This window comes from Nelumbo lutea, chromosome 6, assembly GCF_056320005.1.
Source record: "Nelumbo lutea isolate HS-2025 chromosome 6, American lotus-T2T, whole genome shotgun sequence".
Taxonomy (NCBI): Eukaryota; Viridiplantae; Streptophyta; class Magnoliopsida; order Proteales; family Nelumbonaceae; genus Nelumbo; species Nelumbo lutea.
Window position 1 is genome coordinate 53,887,469 of NC_142689.1, and position 14,737 is coordinate 53,902,205.

Below are 14,737 nucleotides of genomic sequence, written 5' to 3' on the forward strand. Positions count from 1 at the left end.
ATAACTAGAAGATCTACATGGAAGAACAATCATATAAAATACATGATTGTACATTCCCTCCCTCCCTCTCTGCTTTACATTAAATAAAACAGTTGATCCACCCTTGTTCTTTCTTTTTTACTCTCTATCTTAATTTTATAATATAAAATTGTAACCTTATTTAGTTACTAATTTGATATGGAATTGATCTACTAAATGATTATTATATTAGTATTATTTCTGGAACTGTTGAAATTAATATATTTGAAATACTATTGTCCTTGATATGATGATTTGCCATGTCTTGAGAGTACTTAAGAAAGAGTTGTTATTTTTGAAATAGAGAATTAGGCAAAATCTACTTTTCATTTTATGAAATTCTCATTGCCTAGGTGCCCCACCGTCACACAGAATCACTTAGATGCCCTGACAATTTGGCAGTGACTAGAGGTCTAAATTCCTCTTGTCCTCTCCCACAACTTTACTCTTAAAATCACTTTGTGATTGTATATTTAGCAAAATTGTTTAAAAGAAAATTGTAAGGTGACTGCCTAATCAACAAAAGCCACTTTTGCTAAAGGTACAATCTGATCCATGGACTTTTTATCAATGATATGGAACTTTTAACCAGTGGACCAGAGAATTTTGCTGAAGGAATGAGACAGAACACCTAGTAGTCTAGTACCTACCTGCTTGTTTTGACAGCTGATCCTGTGTCATTCAACTTCCTTTCTGCTGCAGTTAATGCAGCCATTGTTTTATCCGATACATGCAACCTTTGATCCACTGACCTCACTTTCTCATTAACCACAGAAATTCCAACAGTTACTTTCTCTGTAAGCCCAACTCTCCTGTCAAAGGATATGACCTTGGCAGATGCACTGGCTGTCAATTGGTGCTTTTCATCAAATGCTTTAGCTTTATTCATAGCATCTTGTCCAATAGCTGAGCCTTTAGCCAGCATGCTTGCAACAACATCCTGAGCTTTACTGGCATATATCCGTCCATTTCTAGAACTGCTTTTAGTCTGTAAAAAAGATAGAAATACACATTCAAAAGATTAACAGCAAAAACAGAATAAAAGCAGCAAGAAAATCGAGGTGCCTACAAAGTAAACCATTATGGGCTGAAAGCCTGAAAAACACAGAATTGCATCAACCATGACAGACTTGCGGACTTAGAAAATAGAAATATTGTTTCCATAGGCACAATCATAATCAGTGTACCAAAGGCATGATCATGATCACAATTATTCATTTCTAAATCCCACTTCAGCCATATGATGACCAGATGTATACAGGCATAGATATTTTTTATGAGTGACATAGACAGATTAGAAAACAAGAATTCAAATCTCCAATTCCTAAATCCTGGATATGATGTTTTAATGTGATTTGGGTGAAGAGGACTGCTAATTCCTTTGCTGATGGGCTAGCAAAGCAAGGGGTGAATAGGGATTCGATTTTTTGGGCTAATTTTTTATTTTCTCCTTGTACTCTTTGATGGGGAGTTAAGTCTTTTTACCTCCCCTTTGTACCTAAGCTTCACATAGTTTCGTATCTTTAATAAAGTTTCTTGTTATTGATCAAAAATAATTGTTTTAATGTGATTTATCAAAACATATCATTCTACATATTTCAAGAGTTCATGCTCATGTTGGGCATCTATCATGTCTGGTATAGGTATCTGCATATCACAGCTTTACCCAAAGGCATGATCATGATGATTCAAGATCACTTCCCTAAAGGTATTAGGAATATTTTACCACAAGGAAAAATGTGATATCAGAAAACTAGCATTAACCATATTTATCAAAAAAAAAAAAAAACTAGCATTAACCATAGTTGTCAAGGCGTGGCCTAGGCGACAAAAATGACAAGGCGGGCGCCTTTTATAATATCATTTATATTGCTGTATCTTATTAATGTATGTGTTAATACATTTTATTATATGCTATATATATATCAATTATTCTTTGTTTTAATGTTTTACTATTGAAATTTAAAAGATCAAAGGGTTTTGAGAAGAGAAAAAGAAAGAAAGAAAGAAAGAATAGAATAATAATGTTATTTTTTCTATTCTCTCTCTCTCTCTAATTAAATAAAACAGAAACTCCATCCTTGTTTTTTTTTTCTATTTTACTTTCCATCTTGAATATTTATCATATAAAGTTGATAACCATCTTTAGCTGCTAATTAATATGAATTTTCTCTATTAAATACTTATTATAGTAGTATTATTTTTTGAAAATAATGAAATTAATATATGTAAAAGATTTTTATCTTTTAGATGTGATGATTTGCCACATTTTCAGAGGAAATTTAATGTTCTTAATAAAGAGAATTGCTATTCAATAACATACATGCTGAGTGGTATATAAAACTAGGAAACTAGCCAAAAGTCAGATTTTTATATTAGAAAATTTTTATCACCTAGGCGACTAGGCGACTAGGCGCCCCAGTGTCGCCCAGAATTGCCTAGACGCCTTGAAAACTATGGCATTAACAAAGTCAGAGTTCTAGTGCATTTCTAAGGCTCCTACTATCATGCCACTGCAAAACAGTCCTTACAGTTTATTCCCACATGCAAAATGAATATAAACTTTAATTATTGAGCACAAGCAAAATCTGTACAGGAATTTTATTGGTACCTCAGCATTTGGTACAGGGTTTCCCTCTGAAGCTACAGTTGCTGTACTGTCCATTATCCTTACTTCCTGCATGAAGTACAGTCAAGAATGTCAAAATTATTTAAGGAGCACCTACATGTTTTATAGTTTTATAGGAAGCTACGACTGGAGCTTAGCATCACCTCAACCTTTGGTACATAGTTTTCAACAGGTGTTATAGTCACAACCCGGTCTACTATGGTTGCCCCCTGCATGATGAAAAGAAAAAATAAATCGCTTACAAGTTCCACAAAAGCATTTAACAAAATAGGAATCAGAAAGCATCTAACGAAAAAAAAAATAAAAAATAGATAGAATCAGAAAGCACTGACTTGTGAAGTTAACCAATCAGTTGAGGGCCATAATAACACATCACTACATAACTAACTAGTTGGCCCACACCCACAATGTACCCTAGGGCAACTAAGCATAGAGTAGAAAGTAGATTAACTCTATGATACTGAGATACCTATACAAGGGTGTCATATCATGTTGGATACCTCAATTATAAGTTCCATATCTGATTTGAATTAAGCCGAGTCTTTGTCGCAACTGGGTAACATGAGATCAATTAGGTTGACTATTGACTAACTGGTCTAGCCAACCGAGGTTGTGTTTTGGTACCATTGCCATTTCAAGGTCAAACATTTAGAGACACAACGGCATGTCATGAAAATTGTTTGGTTGATATTTATGCTGACTAGGCATTGAAAAAGTGTTTGGAGCAGTATTGTGTTTCTATTCGCATTGCTACATGAAACATTTAAACGAAATATTTATATTCAATGTAACACTACCCTACTATACTTATCACTCATACAATAGTCTAATTTAAAAATAAATGTTTTTCGATGTTTGGCTCATTATTAAACATAGATTAGCATCTAGATGCAGATCTAAAGGTTCTAGAAGCATCGAACCAAAAAGGAGAACCTTTGTTTTGGAGGTAGGGTTTATGGCTATTAGATGGTGTATAGCCATCATAACTTTTTACCAAAAAAAAAAAAAAAAAAACGCTATCATAGCTAGTACGTGATGCACCAGAATATATCTCTACACTGCCACGTGGGACGCCAACTAAGAGCGACATCATTGGACTTCTTATTCAAATGGGCAGCTGATGAATGTTTCCTCCAAACACCCCCTAGCTTATGTTTCTGAAGAAACTGTTAGACAATGTATGCCCTCAGCTCCAATAGTGTGTTGTAAACTAACAATTTTTTTTTGATAAGTGTATTGTAAATAAACATATATTATGAGTAAATCAGTTATATCTATTAGATCATGTACCAATTGGTTTGTTTCTGTGAATACCAGTTGTACGCTATATGAGAATTATGTATCAACTGATTGATAAACTTGGGAAGTTATTTATTTATTTATTTTGGATCCATAGCTTATTCAAATGGGCAGCTGATGAATGTTTCCTCCAAACACCCCCTAGCTTATGCTTCTGAAGAAACTGTTAGACAATGTATGCCCTCAGCTCCAATAGTGTGTTGTAAACTAACAATTTTTTTTTGATAAGTGTATTGTAAATAAACATATATTATGAGTAAATCAGTTATATCTATTAGATCATGTACCAATTGGTTTGTTTCTGTGAATACCAGTTGTACGCTATATGAGAATTATGTATCAACTGATTGATAAACTTGGGAAGTTATTTATTTATTTATTTTGGATCCATAGTTTTTAATGCACCAAGGCAAGGCTAGGCGACAGGGGGGAGCCTTGTCGCCTAGGCGATGGATTTCTTTTAAGTAAAACCATATATCCTAGGGTAGTGTTATGGGCCCGGGCGTAGGATCTCGTCACGGGTCGGTCCACGGGGAGAACCTCTAGCTTCCCCTTGCCCCTCCCTTTGCATGCAGACCCTATCGTGGCGACCTAAGGGTGATTTGTTCAAGAGATCACCCTAACTCTCCTAAACTCTTTCCTTGACTGAAAACCGAATGCCTTTATTCTCAATTCGCATATCCTTAAATAGGAGATTACAAGAGGTGGGAAGGACTCCCTGTAGAATTCGACTACTTAAAGATAAAGATAAATCACACTTTAAGATCAATCAGACTCCTACTTCTAATGGATAAATCAAACTCTAGAAGATAAGGAAAACTACTAAGGATAAGATAATATAAGCTGAAAGCTGATAAGATAAGTTGTCGCCTTGTGGGCCCCTCCTCACTGCTGCTGCCGATGGTTGTATGTCCTCCCCACAAACGCATCCACAACATTACACCCCTCCTAGGCGACGAGCTTGTCTCCAAGCTCGAGATCTGGGTAGGCGTCTTGAAGAACAGTCCAGGGGATCCAGGTGGCCTCAGCTGATGGTAGGTCGTCCCATTCCACTAGGACTTCGAGAGTACCCCGATTGACGCGGAAACGAACCAGAGCCCGAGGCTGGAGAATGGATCTGTCGTCCCTTAAGGGTGGTAGGGAAGGTACCTCATCAGGAGTACCTGTAAATGGCTTGAGCAAGGACACGTGGAAGGTATCATGGAGTTTGTTGTGCTCTGGTAGCTCAAGCTGATATGCAACTTTCCCGATTCGTCGTAACACCTTGAAGGGCCCGTAAAATTTGGGAGCCGGTTTAGGGGGAGATCTGCCTTTGAGAGAGTGTTGCCGATAGGGTTGGAGCTTCAACCACATGAATTGTCCGGGCTCGAAAGTTAATTCTCTGTGGCACTGATCGTAGACATTCTTCATGTGTGTCTGAGCCTGCTGTAAGCGGAGAGCGACTTCGGCCAAGAGGGCATCGCGATCTTGTAGACTACGATCGATTTCTTCCAGCCATGTCGAACCGGGTTCGTAGGACAATAGGCGGGGGGGTTCCCGACCATAGATGACCCGGAATGGAGTCATGCCAAGAGAAGAGTGATAGGTCGTGTTGTAGCAGTATTCGGCCCATGGAAGGCAATCCACCCAACGCCGTGGTTGGTCACCCACAAAACAGCGGAGGTATATCTCTATGGTACGATTTACTACCTCCGTTTGCCCGTCCGTCTACGGGTGGTAGGCGGAGGAAAAGGCTAGGGTTGTACCCCACAATCGAAATAGCTCCTTCTAGAAGGTGCTAGTAAAAACCGGGTCCCTGTCACTGACGATGGATTCGGGTAGCCCATGCAACCGAAATAGCTCCTTCCACAAGACGTGGGCAACCGAAACTGCGCTATACGGGTGGGATAAGGGAATGAAATGAGCATACTTGGAGAAACGATACACCACCACGAATAAGACCGATTTTCCGCCGACCTTGGCTAGGCCCTCAATGAAGTCCATGGAGATATCAGCCCGGATCTGTGTTGGAAGTGAAAGAGGCTGGAGAAGGCCCGCCGGGTGTAAATTTTCCCATTTTTGTTGTTGACACATGGAGCAATTCTGGATGAAATCCCAAATCGAAGCCCGCATACCACGCCAATGGAAATCGGTGTGGACGCGGTGCAATGTCATCTGAACACCTTCATGTGTGGAGTTATGAATGCTGGAGATGATGGAGGGAATTGATGGACAATCGGCTGGGAGATATACCCGTCCCTTGTATAGTACTATCCCGTCGTGAATGGACCAATTCGGGTTGGTTGCTCCAGACTGTATCTTCTGAACAAGGTCCCTCCACTCTGGTGATTGGGGCAACACGCTTCTAACGCTTTCCAATAGGGTGACGCGGGACCGAGAGATTGCACAAAGGTGTATAGCATCTTCGTCACGCCTGGACAGTGCATCCACGGCCCGATTTAAGGTCCCTGCCTTGTAGCCTACCCGAAAGTCAAACCCGAGCAGCTTACTCGCCCAGTGCTGTTGAGGTGGAGTGGTAAGCCGTTGCTCCAGTAGATACTTGAGACTATAGTGGTCCGTCTTGACGACGAAGGGTCTCTCCCACAAGTATGACCTCTAGTGTTGTACGGCCTTGGCTAGTCCAATCAACTCGCGCTCGTAGGCTGGTAGCTTTAGATGCTGGTCAACTAATTTGCGGCTAAAGAAGGCTATGGGGTGCCCTTGCTGTTGTAGTACTGCTCCAATGCCTATACCGGAAGCATCGCATTCAACCGTAAATTCCAGGTCAAAGTTTGGTAACTGCAGCACTGGGGTGAAGGAGAATGCATCCCTTAAGTTTGCGAAGGTGGCATCCGCTGCTTCATCCCACTGGAACGCGTTCTTCTTTAGCATCTTGGTTAATGGGGCAGCCAAGAGTTCTTTACAAACTTGCGGTAATATCCGGTCAGTCCTAAGAACCCGCGGAGAGCCTTGGTGGACTGAGGTTTGGGCCACTCTTGAATTGCTTGGATTTTGGAGCCATCTACCGAGACACCTTGCCCGCTGATTACATGTCCCAGATAAAGGACCTAGCGCTCCCCAAAGGAACATTTGGGCTGCTTCAGGAAGAGTTTGTGTCGGCGTAGTAGTTCCAGAATAGTTCGTAGGTGACGAACGTGCTCAACCCATGATGTACTGTAAACCAGGATGTTGTCAAAAATACAAGGACGAATCTGCGAAGGTGGGGTCGAAATACCTCGTTCATGAACGACTGAAATGTGGATGGAGCATCGGTGAGGCCGAACGGCATGACTAGGAATTCGAAGTGGCCATGATGCATCCGGAAGGCTGTTTTTTCCACATCCTCGAGGGCCATCCGGACTTGAAAGTACCATGATCTGAGATCCAGCTTTGAGAAGTACTAAGACCCGTTGAGTTCATCCAGCAGTTTGTCTACCACGGGAATCGAAAATGTCCTTGACGGTTCTATTGTTGAGTTCTTTGTAATCCACACAAAACCTCCAGGTGTTGTCTTGCTTCGGTACCAATAAAACCGACGAAGAGAAGGGGGAGCAGCTAGGGCGGATGATTCCTTGTTTCAACATTTCTACACATTGTTTCTCTATCTCATCTTTTTGCAAATGCGGGTAGCGGTATGGCCGGACGACGACGGGTTCTGAACCTGGTATTAAAGAAATCCGATGGTCACACGATCGGGCAAGTGGGAGTCCCTTGGGTTCTTGAAACACGTCCGGGAAGTCGGTGAGTAGTCTCTCCATCTCTGCGGTGTGCATGGCTTCGCCATGGAGAGTATGCACCTGCAGTCTTTTTGCCTTTACCATGGTTCCCTGCCAGGTGACTTGTTTTCCATTCAAGTGGAATGACGTGGTTAGGGCACTGAAGTCCCATAGAATAGGGCCTAGGGTGATGAGCCACTTAACTCCAAGCACTATATCAAACTTGTCCAGGGGCAATACAAATAAATCAGCGGAGAAGGGTTCAGATTCGACCTGTATTTGGATATTCCGACAGATTCCAAGGCTGTGAACTCTCTCCCCATTTGCGACTACCTGAAGTTGCGGTCTGCTTTCCACCGATAGTTTCAGTTGAAGTGTCGCTTGCTTGCTAACAAAATTGTGCGTGCTTCCTGAGTCCACCAGAATACATACTGGTTTTCCAGCCACCTGTGCCCGCAGCTACATGGTTTGAGAGTTTCGTATCCCGATGATGGCATGGAGGGAGACCTCAGGTTCTAGTGCTGTGGGTTCCTCCCGTCTTCCTCCGTTCGTCTACCAAGAGGCAAAATAGCCGCTTGCATCAGTGTCCAGCTGAGTACAGTTCGTCGCAGTTGAAGCATTGCCCTCTTGCCTGGTGCTCCGCCATCTCAGCTCTAGATAAGCGTTTGATGGGAGGTGCCGTCATGCTGCTTCCTGTGTTGGGTGCCGATCTGGAAATGCTACCTGTGTGAAGCCTTTGTTCCCTGTTGGTTGCCAAAGAAGACCCTCCTCCAGTTGTTTCCGGGTTTGTCCATAAAGTCACTGAACGCCCCATGTTGAAGGACCCTTGGCTGATCTGTAGCTTGCGCTCGAAAGCGCGAGCTAGGTTCATGGTGGTGACCAGGTTGGGAGGGCTCTGCATTTCTACATCAACTCTCAAAGGCTCGGCTAATCCAGCGGTGAACATATCCACCTACTAATCTGGGTGCACTGAGGAGGCTCTGGCAAGAAGGGTCTGAAATTGCCGCTGGTACTCGGCTACGGTCCTGACCTGCTTGAGGTTAATTAACTCCCCCAATGGGTTGCTTGTCAATGGGGGCCCGAACCGAAGGAGGCAATAGGACTTGAACTGGTCCCAGCTGAGTCCTGGTTCCTCCTGCTCTACCCGGTAGAACCAGAGTTGTGCTTCTTCTGTCAGATGATACGCGGCTAGACTGACCTTATCCCTCTCCTCCGTGCGCTGATTGCGAAAGAATTGCTCGCAACGATACAGCCATCCCAGTGAGTTGCCGCTGTCGTTGTATGAGGGAAACTCCAGCTAACTATACTTGGGTATGACCGTTGTTGTTGGGGTGGCAATCTTTCGTTCGCCGGATGCCTCCGCCAATTCTAGTCGACGGCTGTTGGTGGTGGTCGCCCCTTCAGGGCTCCTCTCCCTGGTGGAGAAATACAACTCGAGTAGACGACGAAGCTCTTGGACATCTTCCTTGACTTCTCTCACTTCCGCATGGTTCTCCACGAGTCGGTGTTCCAATTCGTGGACCCTGGATGATAGTTGCTCCATATCGCCCATGACGTTTGGCTCTGATACCAAAATGTTATGGGCCCGGGCGTAGGATCTCGTCACGGGTCGGTCCACGGGGAGAACCTCTAGCTTCCCCTTGCCCCTCCCTTTGCATGCAGACCCTATCGTGGCGACCTAAGGATGATTTGTTCAAGAGATCACCCTAACTCTCCTAAACTCTTTCCATGACTGAAAACTGAATGCCTTTATTTTCAATTCGCATCTCCTTAAATAGGAGATTACAAGAGGTGGGAAGGACTCCCTGTAGAATTCGACTACTTATAGATAAAGATAAATCACACTTTAAGATCAATCAGACTCCTACTTCTAATAGATAAATCTAACTCTAGAAGATAAGGAAAACTACTAAGGATAAGATAAGATAAGCTGAGAGCTGATAAGATAAGCTGCCGCCTTGTGGGCCCCTCCTCACTACTGCTGCCAACAGTTGTACGTCCTCCCCACGAACGCATCCACAACAGGTAGTTCCCTAGGTTCCATAACCATCTTCCCTTAACAATTATCCATAATTTTCATAAGTACAAATTTCATGTTTTAAGTATAGAAAATCAACATTTTATGAGAAGAAAAGGAACAAAGGAAAGAAAATTCAGAAAATATAGGGGCTGAGCCCCTACTTTTGTTATAGGAAAAGAAGAAAAGAAAAGGTGGAAGAAGAAGAAGATCTGTAAGAAGAAAATGTGTTGATTAGACAAAATTTTAAGTTCTTCCCTTGCTTATTGGTTCAGGTTCTGAAATCTTTGAGAATTCAATCAAGGATCAACACTTCGATACGATACGCCTTGTATCGGGTGTATTGTATTGTATCTTTGGCACTCCAACACACATGTTTACAGATGTTTTCCCTTTTTTTTTATAATTGAAATAAATTTATTAATCAGCAATAGACAATAGTACAAAGTCCCCGAGAAGAGGCACAAGTTGCAACCTCTCCGGGCTAGTTAAGTACAGATTTCCATATTAATAATAACTTACAAAGTAGCACAAAAAAGATCTTCCCTAGAAGCCCCCTGTTTGGCTAAAGAATCAACCATAGAATTAGCAAACCTGCTAACCCATTTTACCTCAAATCTCATATTGCTAGTTAACCACTTTACTTTTTTTATGAGATCTTTGTAGCCCCAAATGGTAGTATCCGGGTTTAGAAGCCACCTTGTTACCACCTAAGATTCCCCTTCAACTAGGAGATGCTCCACCCCATGCTGGTTAGTGATCTGAATTCCATGTACTGCAGCAAGAATTTCTGCCCTTGTGGAGTCCCCCACTCCCACCGGTCCTGAGAATAAGGAAATTATGTTGCTGTCCTTATTTCTCAGGACATCCCTATACCTAAAGGCCCGGGGTTACCTTGGCTACTTCCATCAAAATTCAACTTGATGACACCTTCCAAAGGAGGAACCCATTCTGACAAAATTCTATTCTTCTTTGTTGAAGTGTTGGCTATTACTAACCAATTCTTCCACAAGTCATCAAAGGAGAAATCATCAAATATATCCAAGATTTTCAGCCAATGGGTTGCTCTTGTTAGGATGCAGTCCTTCACTTCATTAATGTTCTTTCCTTCTCTAAGAAGATTCTTGCATTCCTTTCCTCCCTTCACTTCATTAATCTTCTTTCCTTCTCTAAGAAGATTCTTGCATTCCTTTCCTCCCAAAGAGTCCACAAAGTGGCTGCCCTGACACATTTCCACATGACCTTGACTGTTTTAGTGTGCCAAACAAAAAAAAAAGATGGGTTAAATAACGAGCTTAAATCAGAAGGCAAACAAATAAAAAGATGGGTTAAATAACGAGCTTAAACAAAGGCTCCAACTCCATAAAGCTGTAGCAAAGGAACAGGAGATCAGCAAATGGAAGCAGTCCTCATTCTCAGCCTTACACAAGGAACACCAATTTGGGGAAAGACAAAGAGAAGGTCTCTTTTTCCGTAAGTTTTCCAAAGTATTGATTTTCCCATAGTAGACTTCCCAACAGAATACAGCAATTTTCTGGGGAATAGGTCGCGCCCAGACTTCTTTGAAAGGAAATCCTTGGGAAATGGGGTTAGAACTGAGGGATTTTAGAAAGGAAGAACAAGTAAATGTTACTTTTGGAAGAGGAGTCCAAACTCTTTGATCAGAAAAAGTGGAGTCCAAACAAACGGATTCTAGTAAATGAATTAGCTCAACAACGCAACTCGACTGACCATCCCTTAACCCTCTACGAAAGCCGAAGTTCCAGTTTAAAGACAAGGGAGTTAACGGGCTCGAGAGAAAATTTGCAGTTGGCTCATTTTTGTGAAGGAAAAGGGAATAGAGAGAGGGGAAACAATCTTTGAGGGGTTGAAGTACCCACCCAAATATCCTCCCAGAACAGAATAGCATTATCAGAACAAGCATCATACCTAATGAAACTGAGGAAGCGAGGGAGAATACCAGGTATAGTCTTCCAAGCTATAGTAAGGGTAGCTTGACGAGATATCCCGAAATCCCAACCATTTCCTGAGAAGCCATGAATGCTTGCCATCATCTCATGCCATAACTCTCTCTCTCTCTCTCTCTCTCTCTCTCTATCTCTCTCTCTCTCTCTCTCTCGGGACCATCTCCATAACCACTTCCCTAAGAGGGCTACATTCTTCAACACTATGTTCCCTATCCCTAGACCCCCTTCTTCCTTTGGTTTGTTAACTATCTCCCATCTAACTAGATGATCCTTTTTCACCTCTCCTAGTTCCCACAGAAAGTCCCACATTCTCTTCTCTAGTTTCTTAGCCTCCCTTGGAGGAATCCTGAACACTGAAAGGAAGTAGGTTGTTGGCAAGTGTAGCCTTAATTAAAGTCAGCCTACCCCTATTGGGATGTAATTCTTTTTCCAAGCCGCCAAGCACTTATCAAATTTCTCCACAAAAGGGGCCCAGAAACTACTTTCTTTAGGGTTAGCTCCTAAGGGTAGCCCTAAGTATGTCAAAGGCCAAGAAGAAGTGTTGCAACCTAAGCACTCTGCAATGGATTCAATCTCCCTATTCTCCATGTTTATTCCAGCCACACAACTTTTATCAAAGTTTACCCTCAAGTTAGAGACACTCTCAAAGGTTCTTATTAAATTCTTAAGGTTCTCCACCTTGCTTAACTCATTACCTTCATAGAAAATAAAAATATCATCAGCAAACTAAAGGTGAGTTATTGGAATGCCTCTACCCCCTATTCTCCATCCCTTTATTTGGCCCTCCTCATCTGCTTTGGAGATGCCTCCTCATCTACTGAAAACATTAGCAACAAGTGTAAAGAGGAAAGGGGAGAGTGAATCAACTTGTCCTAAACCTCTATTGGCTAGAAAGAAGTCCTTAACCACCCCATTCACCAAGACTGAATAACGACAAGAATTTAAACATCCACTTATCCAATCACACCATTTATCCCCAAATCCACGTCTTCTTGATATCTCCAGCAAGAAACTCTAGTCCACTAAGTCATAGGCCTTCTCCAAATCCAGTTTGCAAACAAAGCCTTTTTCTGCCCGATCTCCTCATCTCTTCCACACTCTCATTTGCAATAAGGATAATTTGTGTTAAACAATGTATGCCCTTAGCTTCAATCAGATTGATGTACTTATTGTCATTTACTGTAAATGAATAAAAGTGCATAATTGATTCATGTGATTTGGTGTGTTTCTGTGTAATACCCTTAAACTGGACACTTATGAGACTTGTGTTAGTTTAGAATTTTCACAGTCATTGGATAGATCTTGAGAGATTTATCCTGCCAAGGCTAACACTGATGTGCCACCAAGTTGGTTGGGGTGGTTTGTCTCAGCTGCCAAGGTGAGACCTGAGGTACATGAAGTGTGGGTTTTCTTGAAACCCTGAACCGGACCAAATTCCAGTATTGCCCTGGACCTTGGAAATAGATGGGCAAAACTAGAATGTTACACCTGACCCCTAGACTCGATTATGGTACTGCACTAGGTGTCTGATTGGGCTGCCTTTGATATGCCAATCAGTGAGATCCTTGGAGGAGGTCAAAACCTGGGTAGGTTGGGGCAGGATCAACCCCTTTGTCAGACAAAGTGAATGATCAAGGAATGCACTCTCTGATGGAAACCTAAACTGTCGGCAGTGGATTTCAAATGTGTTTCAAATTTGTTTTGCAAAATATATTTATATAGAGATATACATACACACACACACACACACACACACACACACACACATATATATATATGCAATAGATTTTAATTCCCGGGATCCATGTGAGTAGAGAGTGCAACACTGTACCTTGCAGCCAAGGGAGAGGTCCTCTCTTGTCGGGCAGTGTTTGATCATTAAGGTTTGAGAGGTTAAGTGTAAAACCATTTAGGGATAATAAACTTAATGGGCTAATCTCACATAAATCGATAGTCCCTGGGCCTTCATAAGGTGGTTGGACTCAGGGACCATCTAGTGTAGATGTTGGGCCCACTAGAGCCCATATTGATGGGTTCAGGGGTTTATTCAGCCAAGCCTTGTAACAGAGGCTAGGCTGAACCCATATGGCTTTTGTAGAGATCAATGCTAGGGTCCCACGCCATACAAAGAGAACCAAGTTAGCCGATAGTTAAAGGAAGTGAACCTGAAAGCTTAATGGGCCTTAAAAGCCCACATCGAATTGGGTATTTAATTAGATTAAATAAGAAGGTGGTGAATTGGGTTTATAATTAGAATAGGATTAGTTGATGGATAAGATAAGTCTTATCCATTTAAGAGTCCAGATTCAAATACAGATTTGAATCAAATGAATTGTTTCCTAATCAGATTAGGAAGTTGATCCAAAAGAAGATTATAAATAGGAGGGCGAATTCTCTTCAGTAAGAGACATACAGAGCATTTCTCCTTTTGCTTTTCTCCCTCTGTTCTTGCCGCCACCTACCCTATTTGATCTCCATCTTGGACTGATCAAGATTTGATCTTGATATTATTTCTTGCTAGAAGAAATAATCTTGAAGTTGTGCTCACATCCTTGGCATGATTCTTGCTAAAGAATTGGGGTTCTTGCTGAAGAATCTCCCATGCTGATCCTGCCTCGTCCTATGCTGTGTCATCTTCAGTGGAGGACGGATTTGGCACTCTCTTTGGGCATGAACACCTACATTGGGAGGACCATTTGCGTGGATTCCATATCAGGTATCTCTCTCCCTAATCTTTGTTTCAGATCTGGTCCGGTTTGTTTCAAGAACAATCCTTAAAAAATGCAGTTTTTCTAAAACTGGGAATAGGATTCTTGGAAGGGAGAAAGAAATTTTTGAAATTTCACCCAATGGCCATCCATATGATGGATCTCCCTTCCCTTCAATTTGTATATCCTGTATAAAGGCTCCTTGTGCTTGGATAATGAGAGAAGGGAGAATAACTTTGGTCCTCCTAGAGAGCACTTTTGCTAGAATCTTATAGATGCTTGTCACCAGGCTGATTGGCCGAAAATCTTTGGGGTGTTTGGCATCAATCTTTTTAGGAATTAAGGCTAGAAAGGTGGCATTGCTTCCAGGACTTGCAATATGTTTATCCTCAAATTCTCTAATG

At 42.0% G+C, this 14,737-nt stretch overlaps 1 protein-coding gene across 4 annotated transcripts in view; it reads right to left on the reverse strand.

Annotated features, from left to right (window-relative positions):
• The window catches only part of LOC148848931 (RNA binding (RRM/RBD/RNP motifs) family protein), a 48,015-nt gene that overhangs the window by 14,170 nt on the left and 19,108 nt on the right, over positions 1–14,737 (reverse strand). For 2 of the 4 annotated variants that reach the window (XR_016100652.1, XM_088949272.1), the window contains exons 4-6: positions 2,797–2,856; positions 2,630–2,695; positions 669–1,006 (exon numbers count right to left, since the gene is read on the reverse strand). Coding sequence is in view for 2 of the 4 variants with exons in the window: in XM_088949272.1 (XP_088805398.1) it covers positions 669–1,006; positions 2,630–2,695; positions 2,797–2,856 (464 nt within the window). In the remaining 2 variants the exon portion in view is untranslated. Of the gene's footprint in view, positions 1–668; positions 1,007–2,629; positions 2,696–2,790; positions 2,857–14,737 lie in introns of all 4 variants that reach the window. The other 2 variants (XR_016100651.1, XM_088949271.1) reach the window with 1 other exon arrangement.